This window comes from Schistocerca gregaria, chromosome X (assembly GCF_023897955.1).
Source record: "Schistocerca gregaria isolate iqSchGreg1 chromosome X, iqSchGreg1.2, whole genome shotgun sequence".
Classification (NCBI taxonomy): Eukaryota; Metazoa; Arthropoda; class Insecta; order Orthoptera; family Acrididae; genus Schistocerca; species Schistocerca gregaria.
Window position 1 is genome coordinate 531,974,178 of NC_064931.1, and position 17,487 is coordinate 531,991,664.

At 38.8% G+C, this 17,487-nt stretch overlaps 1 protein-coding gene across 2 annotated transcripts in view; it reads right to left on the minus strand.

The window, feature by feature from the left end:
* Nucleotides 1-17,487, minus strand: part of LOC126297652 (set1/Ash2 histone methyltransferase complex subunit ASH2) — a 154,079-nt gene that overhangs the window by 17,042 nt on the left and 119,550 nt on the right. For both annotated transcript variants that reach the window (XR_007552559.1, XM_049988735.1), the window contains exon 9: nucleotides 2,068-2,203. Coding sequence is in view for 1 of the 2 variants with exons in the window: in XM_049988735.1 (XP_049844692.1) it covers nucleotides 2,068-2,203 (136 nt within the window). In the remaining variant the exon portion in view is untranslated. The remainder of the gene's footprint in view (nucleotides 1-2,067; nucleotides 2,204-17,487) is intronic.

Here is a 17,487-nt window from a genome sequence, read left to right on the forward strand (position 1 = left end):
AAAAATTTGGGACATAATTCCCATAGTACTCAGTTATGATCTTCTGGAAGTATAGCTGTAAAATTTCTGTGTGCTCTGTCCTTCTGCAAGCACAGAACGCTCAAGTGTGAAATACTGCTTCGATATTGGTAGAATGGTTTGTTCTTGAGTCGAAGTCCATGGTTTCTAACCTGTAATTGGTACCAGAGATCTCTTTACTTTGAACACTTATCTTGCAATTCACAAATGCAGTGCAAATTAATTAAATGAATTAGTGTGTCATTAAATGAATTAGTGTTGGTGTTGTTGTTGTTGTGGTCTTCAGTCCTGAGACTGGTTTGATGCAGCTCTCCATGCTACACTATCTTGTGCAAACTTCTTCATCTCCCAGTACCTACTGCAACCTACATCCTCCTGAATCTGCTTAGTGTAGTCATCTCTTGGTCTCCCTCTACGATTTTTACCCTCCACGCTGCCCTCCAATAGGAAATTGGTGATCCCTTGATGCCTCAGAACATGTCCTACCAACCGATCCCTTCTTCTGGTCAAGTTGTGCCACAAACTCCTCTTCTCCCCAATCCTATTCAATACTTCCTCATTAGTTATGTGATCTACCCATCTAATCTTCAGCATTCTTCTGTAGCACCACATTTCGAAAGCTTCTATTCTCTTCTTGTCCAAACTATTTATCGTCCATGTTTCACTTCCATACATGGCTACACTCCATACAAATACTTTCAGAAATGACTTCCTGACACTTAAATCTATACTCGATGTTAACAAATTTCTCTTCTTCAGAAACGCTTTCCTTGCCATTGCCAGCCTACATTTTATATCCTCTCCACTTCGACTATCATCAGTTATTTTGCTCCCCAAATAGCAAAACCCCTTTACTACTTTAAGTGTCTCACTTCCTAATCTAATTCCCTCAGCATCACCCAACTTAATTTGACTACATTCCATTATCCTCTTTTTGCTTTTGTTGATGATCATCTTATATCCTCCTTTCAAGACACTATCCATTCCGTTCAAACGCTCCTCCAAGTCCTTTGCTGTCTCTGACAGAATTATGATGTCATCGGCGAACCTCAAAGTTTTTATTTCTTCTCCATGGATTTTAATGCCTACTCCGAATTTTTCTTTTGTTTCCGTAGCAGAGCACTATTTAATTATCGTTGTCCCTGTTGTGGGTTATTTTTGTTGGATTTTACAGATGGCATTGTTAAAGTTAAGTACATTTGCAGGAGGTGTGCTATTCTTCAATGTGATTGGTATGATTATATTTTAAATCAAAACTCATTAACTTCATTTCAAAATTATTCTTTAGTTACATAGGTTTATTAATTCTGCTTTTGTGTATATATAGCTGCAGAATATTAATATGAGAACAATGTTAAATAACATTGAATGTGCACTGCATGTGGTTGACATTTTACATACTTTTATTATTTACTATTTTTCACGTAGAACAACAGGCTTGTTCCCTAACAAGATTTCAAAACACATTGAGCAGAAGTGTTCACCTCTCCCCTCATGTTCAACATCCCCAAATAGGACGACCCCAGGACTCTGGTTATCACGTCATTGTACAGTACTTTTCACTCTGTGATTTGGTGTCTGCTTGGGGCACAGCAAATGACGAACAAGTGGTGCATGTGAAAGTTTAAGAGCTGTATTATCAGAAGGCCATAAGTAAGTGCTATGAGAATTATGTCCCAAATTTCCTCACAAGATTGATTGCTGGGACTGATATATTGCAAGTGTTCCCCCTCCCCCTACTTCCTTAAAATATAAAGTTGACTTGGTATGGAGCTGTGCTTATTGCTCCAACCATAGTTACCATTTCTACATCCTGGTACAGTAATATATCAGAAATAATTTCCTGTTTGTAAGCATGTATAGATGTTTTTTTGACATTTATAGCTGTGTGTTCATTCTTTAATACCTACAGCTTATTTGTTTTAGACAGGATATATCACCTTCTCCTTTGAATTGCATGCTGGAAACATTAACAGTATCACTGAAATCATAATCTGATAGTTAACCATTACAGCTTATCTACTAAAACTTGTTACTTTAGTTTCTTACCTTATCTTTGTAAGTAGGAGGAATGTAATTGCCCACTTCTGATTCTGGTAATATAATTAAAAATCCAAGTACATCTCCTTCTTCATATGCAAGGCTGTAATGCTTTCCACGAGAATCATGAAAGCGTGTCCCTTTCCTGCAAGCACATGATAATTTATTTTTGTAAAATTAATTTTTAGCATATTTCATCTTGCAATTCCTCTGGCATAAAGTAGTACACACATTAGTAGACACTATCTGATAAAATACATGCGGACACTTATTAGTGGACATTAATACGGAGAGATGTGTTCATTCTTCACCTTTCTGACAGCTTGAAATCTGCTGGGGACACTTTCAGTTAAGTATCTGAATGGCTGTGTATAGGAATGGCAGCCCAGTCTTCCTCAACATCCAAAACTAAAGAAAGTGGTGATGCAGGGCGCAGGGAGGGGGGGGGGGGGGCAGGTGCCTGGTGTGAAGTTGACATTCCAACTTGAACCTAACGGAACTCCTTGAGGCGAAGTCCGAACTCTGGAAAGGCCAGTACATTTCAGGAATGTTACTGCCAAAAATCCATTGCCTCAAAGATGCTCTCTATGACAGGGTGCATTGTCAAGCTGATACAATCAATCATCATCATCTCTTAACTGTTCCTCTATTGGGCACAGTACACAATGCTGTGAAACATGTTCATATCTTTCAGCATTTAGTGTTTTCTTAAGCACAATAACACCACCACACCCCAACCATGAAAAACATCCCCATAACACAACATCACCTCCTCCACACTTCACTTTTGGCACTGCACGATGGCAGGTAATGTTATCCAGGGATTCTCAAAAACCCGAACCATTCTACTTAATTGCCACAGGGTGTAATGCAATTTGCAACTCCAAATCACTTATTGTCAGTGATACACAGTCATCGCATAGCACTCTCTACATCACATGAAGCGTAGCTTAGCAGTGACTACTGAAATTCTTGGCTTATGAGGAGCTACTTAACCACAGTAAGCCATTCCTTTTAACTCCCTACACACAGTCACTGTGCCAGCTGGACTGCTGGCAGATCTTTGGAATTCATGAGTGATTCTTTCCACTGACTTCATGCTTTCTTTTTACAAACATCCTCTGCAGTCTCAATGGTCCCTGTTGCTTAGTACATTACATCTGCCTTCTCATTTCCACTTCACTGTCACATCATCAGAAGTCAACTTGTGCAACTTTGGAAGGGTTGAAATGTCCCTGATGGATCTGTTACTGAGGTGACATCCAATGATTAGTTCACGTTCAAAGTCTCTGAGTTCTCCCAGTCAACCCATTTAGCTGTTACTGCTTTTCTATTGGCAATGCAATACTCCCCGCCACTCTTTAGACTGGCAACCCTTCCCATGCCCAGTTGATTCTGCAGTACACAGTTGTGTCTGTACAGTAGATAGTGTAATTTACTTTACGTATGGCATGGAAGTGAATGAATGAAATGTTAATTTAGAATGCAGGGATATCAATTAATTTAAACACTCCATATAAACAGTGAGAATGTCAATTTGAAAAAAGAAAAAGCACTATGGCATAGGCTCCATCTGAATATAGGTCTTTACAAATTTGAGAACTAAGTAAAAAACCCATTATTGTTTAATTAGATGACTGGTAATCAGTTACTGCTAGGAGTTACAATCTTCAAGCCATGGAGGAGTATGTATCCAGAGTGACAAATGGAACAATCACACTCAGACTCTATGGAAGAATCCTAATGAAATTTAATTCATCCAAGCAAGAGATAATTAACAAAACCTTCCTTTAGCCAAGTTTTGAGTACTGTGAAGAGAAACAGGACATCAAAAGAACAGCGGCACATTTCATCACAGGTTGATTTAGTAAGTATAAGAGCCTCACCTGAATCATGTGGCAGATCTCCCAAGGGAATGGTTATACACCAGAAAGAAGTTTACTGTTAAAATTCAAAAAGCATATGCCAGTAAATATAGTTATGTTACGTGGAATCACCATACATGCTGAATCTGCGTACATTAACAGTCATTTTATGTGTAAGATGTGGGGTTACATTATCATTTATCCACATATTAAGTTTAAAGTAGTAAAGTTTCTTAGTATTTTTATCAAAAATGACCATTATCTTCCTGTAATTCTTTTTAATGGAAAATTAATACACTTACAAACTGAACACCGAAACCCACAACAATACACTAAAAACATTTTCATAAAGTCCACCTACAATCTCAATAGCCTCCAGATCACCTGCTTAACAAGAATCCGATGGTGCTATATTTTATTTTTATTTTACACATCTACTTCCGTAGGACCAAACTGAGGGCAAATCTCCAATGTCATGGAATGTGTCAGTACATGAAACTACAACATAAAAGTAATAACAGATAAAATAAAATTTAAGACAAGCCATAAGTTTACATAAATGCAGTCAACAATATAGCACAGGAATCACCTTAATTTTCCAAGGAACTCCTCAACAGAATAGGAGTCACCCATGAGAAAACTCTTCAGTTTTGATTTGAAAGCACTTTGATTACTGCTAAGATTTTTGATCTCTTGTGGTTGTTGTTGTCTTCAGTCCTGAGACTGGTTTGATGCAGCTCTCCATGCTACTCTATCCTGTGCAAGCTTCTTCATCTCCCAGTACCTACTGCTACATGGCTACACTCCAAACAAATACTTTCAGAAACGACTTCCTGACACTTAAATCTATACTCTATATTAACAAATTTCTCTTCTTCAGAAACGCTTTCCTTGCCATTGCCAGTCTACATTTTATATCCTCTCTACTTTGACCATCATCAGTTATTTTACTTCCTAAATAGCAAAACTCCTTTACTACTTTAAGTGTCTCATTTCCTAATCTAATTCCCTCAGCATCACCTGATTTGACTACATTCCATTATCCTCGTTTTGCTTTTGTTGATGTTCATCTTATATCCTCCTTTCAAGACACTGTCCATTCCGTTCAACTGCTCTTCCAGGTCCTTTGCTGTCTCTGACAGAATTACAATGTCATCGGTGAACCTCAAAGTTTTTACTTCTTCTCCATGAATTTTAATACCTACTCCAAATTTTTCTTTTGTTTCCTTTACTGCTTGCTCAATATACAGATCGAATAACATCGGGGAGAGGCTACAACCCTGTCTCACTCCTTTCCCAACCACTGCTTCCCTTTCATGCCCATTGACTCTAATAACTGCCATCTGGTTTCTGTACAAATTGTAAATAGCCTTTCGCTCCCTGTATTTTACCCATGCCAACTTTAGAATTGGAAAGAGAGAATTCCAGTCAACATTGTCAAAAGCTTTCTCTAAGTCTACAAATGCTAGAAACGTAGGTTTGCCTGTTCTTAATCTTTCTTCTAAGATAAGTCGTAAGGTCAGTATTGCCTCACGTGTTCCAACATTTCTACAGAATCCAAACTGATCCTCCCAGAGGTCTGCATCTACCAGTTTTTCCATTCGTCTGTAAAGAATTCACGTTAGTATTTTGCAGCTGTGACTTATTAAACTGATAGTTCGGTAATTTTCACATCTGTCAACACCTGCTTTCTTTGGGATTGGAATTATTATATTCTTCTTGAAGTCTGAGGGTATTTCGCCTGTCTCATACATCTTGCTCACCAGCTGGTAGGGTTTTGTCATGACTGGCTCTCCCAAGGCCGTCAGTAGTTCTAATGGAATGTTGTCTACTCCGGGGGCCTTGTTTCGACTCAGGTCTTTCAGTGCTCTGTCAAACTCTTCACGCAGTATCTTACCTCCCATTTCGTCTTCATGTACATCCTCTTCCATTTCCATAATATTGTCCTCAAGTACATCGCCCCTGTATAAACCTTCTATATACTCCTTCCACCTTTCTGCCTTCCCTTCTTTGCTTAGAACTGTAGCTTATTGAAAATGGATGCAGCAGTAAACTGCACACCATCCTGCGCAAGAGTCTCCCTAGTATTAACTGAGTGACAACTGCTAATTCTTGGGGATATGCCGATATTGTTAACAAGAAACGACAGTAAGGAAAATATACAGGGTAGTTCAATGATGGTGACTAGGCCAAATACCTCACGAAATAAGCGTCAAATGAAAAAACTACAAAGAACGAAACTTGTCTAGCTTGAAGGGGGAAACCAAATACCGCTATGGTTGGCCTGCTAGATGGCGCTGCCATAGATCAAACGGATATCAACTCTGTGTGTGTGTGTGTGTTTTTTTTTTTTTTTTTTTTTTTTTTTTTTTTTTTTTTTTTTAAATTAGATCCCACATTTGTTACATACTCGTGTAGTTCGCAAAGAAATACTAATGTTTTGGTTGGACCACTTTTTTCGCTTTGCGATAGATGCACTGTAATAGTCACTAACACCTGGCAGACAATTTTAGACGAACAGTTGGTAGCAGGTAGATTTTTTTAAATTAAAATACAGAACGTGGGTACGTTTGAACATTTTATTTTGGTTGTTCCAATGTGATACATGTACCTTTGTGAACTTATCATTTCTGAGAACGCATGCTGTCACAGCATGATTGCCTGTAAATACCGCATTAATGGAATAAATGCTCAAAATGATGTCCATCAACCTCAATGCATTTGGCAATACGTTTAACGACATTCCTCTCAACAGCGAGTAGTTCGCCTTCCGTAATGTTCGCACATGCATTGACAATGCGCTGACGCATGTTGTCAGGCGTTGTCGGTGAATCACGATAGCAAATATTCTTCAACTTTCCCCACAGAAAGAAATCCAGAGACATCAGATTCGGCGAACGTGCAGGCCATGGTATGATGCTTCGACGACCAATCCACCTGTCATGATATATGCTATTCAATACCACTTCAACTGCATGCAAGCTATGAGCCGGACTTCCATAATGTTGGAAGTACATCACCATTGTGTCATGCAGTGAAATATCTTATAGTAACATCGGTAGAACATTATGTAGGAAATAAGCATACATTGCACCTTTTAGATTGCCATCGATAAAATGAGAGCCAATTGTCCTTCCTCCCATAATGCTGCACCATATATTAACCCGCCAAGGTCGCTGATGTTCCACTTCCATCGTGGATTTTCCATTGGCCAATAGTGCATATTATGCTGATTTATGTTACCACTGTTGTGAATGAGGCTTCGTCGCTAAATATAACACATGCAAAAAATCTGTCATTGTCCTGTAATTTCTCTTGTGCCTAGTAGCAGACCTGTACACGAAGGGCATAGAAATATGGTACGGGTGCAATTGATGTTGATGTAGCATTCTCAACATCGACGTTTTTGAGATTCGTGATTCTCACACAATTTGTCTGCTACTGATGTGCGGATTAGCTGCGACAGCAGCTAAAACACCTACTTGGGCATCTTAATTTGTTGTAGGTCGTGGTTATGTTTCACATGTGGCTGAACACTTCCTGTTTCCTTAAATAACGTAACTATCCGGTGAACGGTCCAGACACTTTGAGGATGATGATGATGATGATGATGATGTCCAGGATACCAAGCAGCATACATAGCACACACCCATCGGGCATTTTGATCACAATAGTCATACATCAACAAGACGTCAACCTTTTCTGCTATTGGTAAGTGGTCCTTTTTAAAATGGGTAATGTATCACGAAGCAAATACTGTCCGCACTGGCAGAATGTTATGTGATATCACGTATTTATATGTTTGTAACTATTACAGTGCCATCGATCACAAAGTGAAAAAAGTGGTCCAACTAAAACATTCGTATCTCTTTACATACTACACGAATATGTAATAAAAAATGGGGGTTCCTATTTTAAAAAAGACGCAGTTGATATCCATTTCATCTATGGTAGCACCATCTAGCAGGCCAACCATAGCGCCATCAGGTTTCCCCCTTCAACCTAGAAGAGTTCTGTTCTTTGTACTTTCTTCATTTGATACTTATTTTGTGAGATATTTGGCCTGGTCAGTATCTATGGACCACCCTTTATATATTGAAAGCCTAGTGTCAGAATACCCAGACTAATGAATGGGAGTCGACAATAGGTTCACGATCTTACAAAACTTGTTCGAACCGCCCGTTTCCGAGCCAAAATATCCTTTGGGAGTGGGAAGAGTTACGCCAAAATGTAATACCATATGTCATAAGCGACTGAAAATAAGCAAAGTAGACTAATTTTCGTGTCAAAGTATCACTTACTTCAGATACCATTCAAATAGTAAAAATGGCAGTATTAAGTCTTTGAATAAGATCCTTCATGTGGGCTTTCCGCGAATTGTGTGTTAGAAACTATAAAAACTGAGTCTTACTGTGATTTAGCCTTAGTTTATTTCCTACAAACCATGAACCTACAAATTGCAGTGCACTGTTCGAAACAGTGCCAACGTTGCACACAATATCCTTACTACCAAGCTAGTGTCATCAAAAAACAAATACTTTTACAGTCACCTGGAATTCCATGTAAGTAAGGAACAGGAGTGGCCCCAGCACTGATTCCTGGAACACACTCATTTAACTGTGCCCCACTCAGACCCCACATCATAGCCATTCTCAACAATGTGAATTACGTCCTTTTGCTGTCTGTTATTAACCCTAGAATGGTCGGGCTGTGTCTGTGAGACCAACCAGAATCAAAACAACAAAGTCTTCAATGGAAGCATTCAGGGTCACCACCACCAAAACAAGGCCATCCACACGAGTGCAGGAAAGGTTATGCTGACGTCCTCCTCTGACCAAGATTGCCCCCTCCCTGTTCACTTCCTGCAGCATGGGTAGCAGTGAATGCCCAGCGTTACTTAAAACCTTGACCACCCTTTGCCAAACGATCACGACCAGGCAATCTTACCCCTGGGGTCATTCTGCTCCAAGACAATGCAAAGCCTCATACAGCCAACACAGTCGTGCCACTCGTGCAGAAATTCAAATGGGAAGTTATCGGCCACCCTCCATACAGTCTGGACTTATAATCCTTGTGATTACGACATTTTTGGTCCCCTTAAAAAGGTTCTAAGGGGCAAACGATTCAACTCGGATGAAAACATCCAGCTGTACGTTGTGAGGTAACTGGTGAGTTGAAGCGTCCTGGAAATATTCTGAGTTGGCAGCCACCACTCAGGCCGCGTGGCAGGGTCGAGCTCGTTAGCATCCACGTGGTGCCTCACAACGGCAAGAGCACATGTTCCATCGAGCACATGGCTAGGAAATCCTTGGTGACACTGTGCGTCGCGAGGGCCAAAGACGGCAGACTTTGTGAAACCTTAATGGCAGACACTTCACAGTTCATATGGAAAGTAATAGTAGCCAAATGAATCATGATACCTCAAAAAGAAACATGTACATTACTATTATTTGCAAGGCGATTCTGATGGTGTAATCAGATTTTCAATATCTTTATTAGTGTAAAAGTTTAGTATCTGATGGTAAATTATACAAGTAACACTTAGCAACGAATTTCCAAAATTTAAACGCTTCATTCGATTTCTCCGACTGACGTGTCTTTAGAAAGCTACTAGTGTAAACCTAAATTGATATAAATTACGGGCATCATTTGACTAGTACACAAGTTATAGGCGGTCAAAGCGGCCAATTACTATCGATCGAGTCATGCCACAAGTACTTCACAGTTACACGAAAAACTGGTAGCACCATGCTTATAAAAATACTTACTGTGTTTTAGAAAGCACAGAGACATTAGGTTACTAGCCTACCTTTTGTTCTATTCCCTTGATATATGTTTGTTTAATTTGTTTATCAAAGACGAGGGCTAGTAGAAATCCTTGGGTAACAGAAGAAATATTGAATTTAATTTATGAAAGGAGAAATATAAAAATGCATTAAATGAAGCAGGCAAAAAGGAATACAAATGTCTCAAAAATGAGATCGACAGGAAGTGCAAATGGCTAAGCAGGGATGGCTAGAGGACAAATGTAAGGATGTAGAGGCTTATCTCACTAGGGGTAATATAGATACTGCCTACAGGAAAATTAAGGAGACCTTTGGAGAAAAGAGAACCACTTGTATGAATATTAAGCTCAGATGGAAGTAGACAACATTCCATTGGAACTACTGACGGCCTTGGAAGAGCCAGTCCTGACGAAACACTACCATCTGGTGAGCAAGATGTATGAGACAGACGAAATACCCTCAGACTTCAAGAAGAATATGATAATTCCAATCCCAAAGAAAGCAGGTGTTGACATGTGTGAAAATTACCGAACTATCAGTTGGATAAGTCACAGCTGCAAAATACTAACACGAATTCTTTACAGACGAATGGAAAAACTAGTAGAAGCCGACCTAGGGGAAGATCAGTTTGGATTCCGTAGAAATGTTGGAACACATGAGGCAATACTGACCCTACGACTTAGCTTAGAAGCTAGATTAAGGAAAGGCAAACCTACGTTTCTAGCATTTGTTGACTTGGAGAAAGTCTCTTGACAATGTTGACTGAAATACTCTTTCAAATTCTGAAAGTGGCAGGGGTAAAATATAGGGAGCGAAAAGCTATTTACAATATGTATAGAAACTAAATGGCAGTTATAAGAGTTGAGGGACATGAAAGGGAAGCAGTAGTTGGGAAGGGAGTGAAATAGGGTTGTAACCTCTCCCCAATGTTATTCAATTTGTATATTGAGCAAGCAGTGAAGGAAACAAAAGAAAAGTTCAGAGTAGGTATTAATATCCATGGAGAAGAAATAAAAACTTTGAGGTTCGCCGATGACATTGTAATTCTGTCAGAGACAGCAAAGGACTTGGAAGAGCAGTTGAATTGAATGGATAGTGTCTCGAAAAGAGGATGTAAGATGAACATCAACAAAAGCAAAATGAGGATAATGGAATGTAGTTGAATCAAGTCGGGTGATGGTGAGGGTATTAGATTAGAAAATGAGACACTTAAAGTAGTAAAGGAGTTTTGCTATTTGGGGAGCAAAATAACTGATGATGGTCGAAGTAGAGAGGATATAAATTGTAGACTAGCAATGGGAAAAAACTTCAAGTATGGATTTAAGTGTCAGGAAGTCGTTTCTGGAAGTATTTGTATGGAGTGTAGCCATGTATGGAAGTGTAACATGGATGATAAGTAGTTTAGACAAGAAGAGAATAGAAGCTTTTGAAATGTGGTGCTACAGAAGAATGCTGAAGATTAGATGGGTAGATCACATAACCAATGAGGAGGTGTTGAATAGGATTTGGGAGAAGAGAAGTGTGTGGCACAACTTGACTAGAAGAAGGGATTGGTTGGTAGGACATGTTCTGAGGCATCAAGGGATCATCAGTTTAGTATTGGAGGGCACCGTGGAGGGTAAAAATTGTAGAGGGAGACCAAGAGATGAATACACTAAGCAGATTCAGAAGGATGTAGGTTGCAGTAGGTACTGGGAGATGAAGAAGCTTGCACAGGATAGAGTAGCATGGAGAGCTGCATCAAACCAGTCTCAGGACGGAAGGCCACAACAACAACAACAACAACAACAACAACAACAACAGTGTGTTAGAGCTTGTTCATGGTCCAGCCGTAGGAATATTTATTTAATTTCTAGTTATTTAAATGTAAATCCAGTATTCCATGTGTGTTTCAATAATGTGTGGGTGCATTAGCTTGAAGACATGGCATGAGCACTCTATCCAATCACAGCACTCGTGAATGGGGAGACTGGTTGGAAGCGGGACAAGAGAATCGTTTCAAGAGAGGACAGGGAATTCGGGAGAGTGTGGAGCTAGACAGTTCGGCACAGTACACGGAGAGGCTGGACGTGAAGGTGTGACAGACAGTGGTGGGAAAGACTTGGAGTGGAGCAGTTTGCACGTGATCGCGAGAGATAGAAATACTTTGGAGTGCCGACTTGTGTGCTTCGTCGCTTCTGCAGTGAACACACAGTACATGTCTGGAAATGAATATCTCATGAGCTATGTTGTCGTTAATAACTAATTATGCGCAGTAGGAGTCTATTGTTTCCTTGTAATTCAACTCATACTTCATTTAATTGCTGGACCATCAACACCAATAAGTGTTTTGCTTAAATATACCGCATTGTCAAAAGTACTTCAAGTATCGTACTCACCATTTAAATTCATTACGATAGTACCTGGAGATTTTATTTAATTGCAATCATTCATTTATAAATTTATATGTTTCTTTCATAATTCTCAATTGCCAAGTGATACAAACCTTTGACCATTCGATTCATGTGTGTATTCTTATCGTGTAAAGTAGACACTGCAGCATTTGGCCTGTAATGCAGCAACTACGTATCCCAGCCCCTACACAATGAAACCAGCCAAAACTTTTAATACTGCAACATTGAGTCGGAGGGTGCACAGTTAATTGAAAGCCCGCAATGTGCAGAACACACATTAGCATCACAGCCCTGGGAATTTTATAAGACAGCCATTCACCACCTTGTGTCATAGTGGGACAAATGTCTCAACAGCCAGGGTCAGTACTTCTAACATACAGGTACTGGTTTCTGTAATTATGCCTCTGGCTCGTTTCTTTTTGGACACCCCTTATACGATCACTGTTAGAATCAAGGCAGTTAATTTTTAGCAATCCACTGATTTAGTGCTTGAATCAATCAATATCTATATTGATTCAGTTCAAAACAAATATACAAGTGACCCAAATATGGCTAGGCCTACAAATTTTGATGAAAGCATATTTTGGCCTACTTTATTTAGCTGGAGCATTGCATGGCGGAAAACGAATATCGAAGACTTTTTGAATACAGAGGGGGCTGAAATAGAAATATTTTGAGCAAGTGTGTCATTGCAAAGGTTCAGATTTTTTACTTATTTTATCAGGTTTGACAACATACATACAAACACACAAGGGAAGAAAGAAAAGCACAAGATAATCTTGTTGCCATAAAATCCATTCTTGGTACGTTTGTCTACAACTGCAATGGATATTCTGCTCCGTTGTTACTTTGCACAAAATGCTTGTTTCATACAGAGGCAATGGAAGTTCTGGATGTATATCCCAAATAAACGTGCCGAGTATGGGATCAAGGATTTGATTCTGCCATGTTCTAAAATGTACTATCTAAAATATTTGGAAATCTATGCAGATGCACAACCACAAGGGCCGTACAAAGTCTGTAATAAGGCAGGAGACATTGTTCTGTAGACCCAGTGACAGGGTGTGGAAGAAATCCGACGATAGGCAGTTTATTTCTTACCCAACGGTCAAAAAAGTACTACAAGATCAGAATATTACTGTTATTGGTAAGTTAAGAAAAAATAAGCCTAAAATTCCTGTTGAGTTTTTACCCAAAAAATCTAAACACGCGTACTTATGTATGTTTGGATTTCAGGATGACGTCACATTACTCTCACATGTAACAAAATGTAACAAATTAGCAGTGCTTATTTTGTCAATGCATGATGATTATGTAACAGAGTGACAGTGACAAAACAGAAACAAAAAATAATAATAATGTACTACAAGAAAAGAAAGGGTGGAGTAGATGTCGTTGATGCTATGTGTGTGATGTGGCTGTTGCCAGAGGGACAAGACAGTGGCCTTTCTGTCTCTGTATCTCAGTTGTTGAACATTGTAGCTCTCAATATCTACATTGTATTCAAAGCAAACAAACACATTTCAGATAGAAGAGAATACCTCGGAACTCCAGGGAAGTCTCTGAGAATACCATATTTGACAAGGTGTGCTACCCAACCAAACCTGCTGTGCAAAATTCGCAGACTTGGCTCCAGTCTCTCCAGCACCAAACAACAACGAATAGTTGAAGTTTCACAACCAGGAAAACGTGGAAGATGCTACAAATGCAAGGACAGCAAAACTAAATACTTTTGCAAAGTTTGCAAGTTGTGGTTATGCATGGCACATGCTAAAATAGTTTGCGGGGACTGTTTTGAAAAATGATGATTTTAGAGGACAATATCTCACAAACTATTCATTATTTTCATTTATATGCTAAAAATTCATCATTTTTGCCTCTTAGTTCTACACCTTATTTTCATTTATAGTCATATTTCAATCAAATTTACTTGTATTTCTGGTTTACTTACATTTAGTACTGCAGACTATGTTTTTCAGTTTTTTTTTTTACAATTTTTGTATAATTCAAAATATTAAAGTAATGTCAATATAGCATTTTGTAATACCTGAACAAATTAAAAGTGCATCATTAGATGTAAATGTACTGTTTTTCACTTGTTGTAAGTGTTTTATTTATTAGATACCACAGACCCAGCCCGACCGTTCTTTAAACTATTTTTCACCCGACTGTTCTACGGATACAGTAAGAGGTTAACGAGTGGTGAGTTACTCCCCGTATTCCATAATGGTCAAACTTGGGGAGCAAAATTTCGTGATAAACACAATCAAACGCCTCAGTTAAATCAGAAAAGTTGCCTAGCATTTGAAACCTTTTGTTTAATCCATCCAGTACCGCACAGTTATTAAACCACTTCTAAAACCAAACTTTATGTTTGATAACAAATTATGTAGAATAAAATGATCAATTATCCTTACATAAACAGCCTTTTCAATAACTTTAGCAAACACTGATGGCATAGAAATATGTCTAAGATTGTCTGCATTATCCCTTTCTCCCTTTTTATATAGCGGATTTACTACTGAGTACTTTAATCATTCTGGAAACTGAACATTCTTAAAGGAAAAATTATAAATATGGCTAAGTACAGAGCTAACATGTGCAGCACAGTACTTTAACATTCTGCTACACATTCTATCATATCCATAAGAGTCCCTAGTCTTCAGTGATTTAATTACTGACTCAATCCTCCCCTTGTCAGTATAACAGAGGAGTATTTTAGACATCAGTCTTGGAAAGGCATTTTCCAAGAGAATTATATGAGCCCTGTAGAAACTACACTTTTATTTAATTCACCTGCAATGCTTAGAGAGTGATTGTTAAATACTGTTGATATATCTGACTTATCAGTAACAGAAATATTTTTACCATGAACTGACTTTATATTGTCGACCTTGTGCTGCTGGCCGGACACTTCCTTCATGACTGACAATATGGATTTAATCTTATGCTGTGAATTAGCTGTTCTATTTGCATACCACATACTCTGCCTTCCTAATTAACATTTTAAGCACCTTACAGTACTGTTTGAAATGGGATACTGTAGCTTGATTGTGACTGGTTCTTACATTTTGATATAATTCTTGCTTTGTGCTACAGGATATCCTTATCCCACTAGTGAGCTACACGGGCTGCCTATTACTGCTAGTAACCCATTTAGAACATTCTAATGGAAAGCAACTCTCGAAGAGCATGAGAAATGTGTTAAGGAAAGCATTATATTTGTCATCTAAGTTATCGGCACTCTAAACATTCTGCCACTCTTATTCCTTGACAAGGTTTAAAAAACTATTGGTGTCAGATTAATTTTTCTACATAGTTTGTAATTATATACTACATTTGTTCGCGTACAAAAGCCTTTTAGTGTTAAAATTTGTGCATCATGGTCTGAAAGGCCATTCACCCTTTTACTAACAGAATGCCTGTTCTAGTAATGACGAATGAATAAAAATATTGTCTATGGCTGCACCACTGTTTCCCTGCACCCTAGTTGGAAAAAAACACAGTCTGCATCAGACCATATGAGTTTAGGAGATCTACCAACAACCTTTTACTTGCACCATCATATACAAAATTTATATTGAAGTCACCACATATAACTAATTTCTGGTACTTCCTACAAAGTGAATCAAGAACCCTATCTAGCTTGAGCAGAAATACTCTGAAGTCAGTCAGGGGACCTACAAACGACAACAATTAGATGTTTAGTTTCACTAAATTCAACTGCCACTGCACAACATTCAAATATCCATTCAGCGCAGTGCCGTGATACGTCTATGAACTCAAATGGAATACTGTTTTTATGTACACAACCGCTCCCCCATCCCGCAAGGAACTCCTCGAATAAACAGCCAGCTAATCTGTATCCTGCTAAAGGAAGCCTCTGAATTGTCAAATTATTTAAGTGGTGCTCTGCCATACCAATAACTTCAGGGTCAACATCTATAAACAGTTCACTAATTTTATCTCTAATACCTCTTTTATTTTGACGAAATATGCCGATTCCTTCACTACCTGGATACCTGAACACCTTTAAAGGCGATTCCTTTGTTAGAGGGACTTCCTTTAAGCAGGGATACCCATTAGTTGACTTCAATCTAAAAAAGGTGCAGATCTAACACCAACTACTACAGGAATCTTCCCACGAGTGGTCTCACCACCACCCACTACACTATCATCTATAAGCTTTGCCAGCCTCCCCTTGTCATTGGTATTGAGGTGCAGGCCATGCCTAGTGAAACCCGACCTGCCTAACAGCAGCATTAAAATTAGGCCCATTGTGATGCTGAAACAGTTGCACGAAGTGCAAATTAGTGCCACCTATATGAGTAGCTATTTTTACCAGATCCATTCAGTTTCCATAATGAATTTCCTTACTTGCAAATCTTCGTTGCTAAGATTCTCTGAATGAACATTTTAGAGGTCAGACATTTTCTCTTCATTGCCATCACTGAATCCAATCTGCCGTACCATGTAAGCAATTTTTCTTGTTGAAATGGTGACATCTCTTCATCTTCTAGCATTGACACTGTATTGAGCCACAGTTTCCTCCATACACTATTCACACATTTTGCAATATCAGTCCACGTGCCTCTAACAACATTAATTTCTATTTTCATATTAAACTGTGGCCAGAAAATCTTGAGGGTATGTTCGTCTTTCAAATCACATTCTTTAACAAGACTGGAGGAAATTTTATGCAGATAGCGTGGCTTGAATGTACAGATAATTCCCTTGCCCACGAGTCGCAGTGCAGATTTAGTGTTCAGTGGCCGAAACTGGACCTCAATGTTTTTATTTTAATCATTCATGGATTGCAGGTGGCTGAGATCGAGGAGAAGAATTGTGAAAGGGTTCTTTTCTTTCTCACACAACAGGCTTTCAATTGTCTATTTAGTTCATTAACATGACAGTCACTGAAAATAGCAGAAGTCATCGAGCCTTTTTTATTCCATCTCCAATACCTCTCAGCGTGCTCTTGTCACAACCATTAGTGCCCTATGATTTTGAGAGTGGCAGACCATATTAGGTTTTAATTAACAACTCTCTGCAGCAGTTACTCTGAAAAGAAAAGTGCACTGGTCCCTGGTAGCTTTAAATCCCGGTGGTTAAAGCCTGCTTTGCAGTATGGCCTCTTATCTCCCATAATTTATTAAACCTGTTTATAAACTTCACCTGCCTCTCCTGTCATTTTAATTTTGTGAGAGCCAAAACGAAGTGTATATGCCCTGGGACAACTGAGATCTGATTAAAAAAACCTGGCATTTTTTTTGTCTGGGAAAAACCAGGGAATTTTTAGAATTCCGGAAATTTTACATTGTTTTAGTTTTCAGATAATCTTTTGTAATTTTGACTGATACGCTAACAAAGGCTTTTACTTTAGCC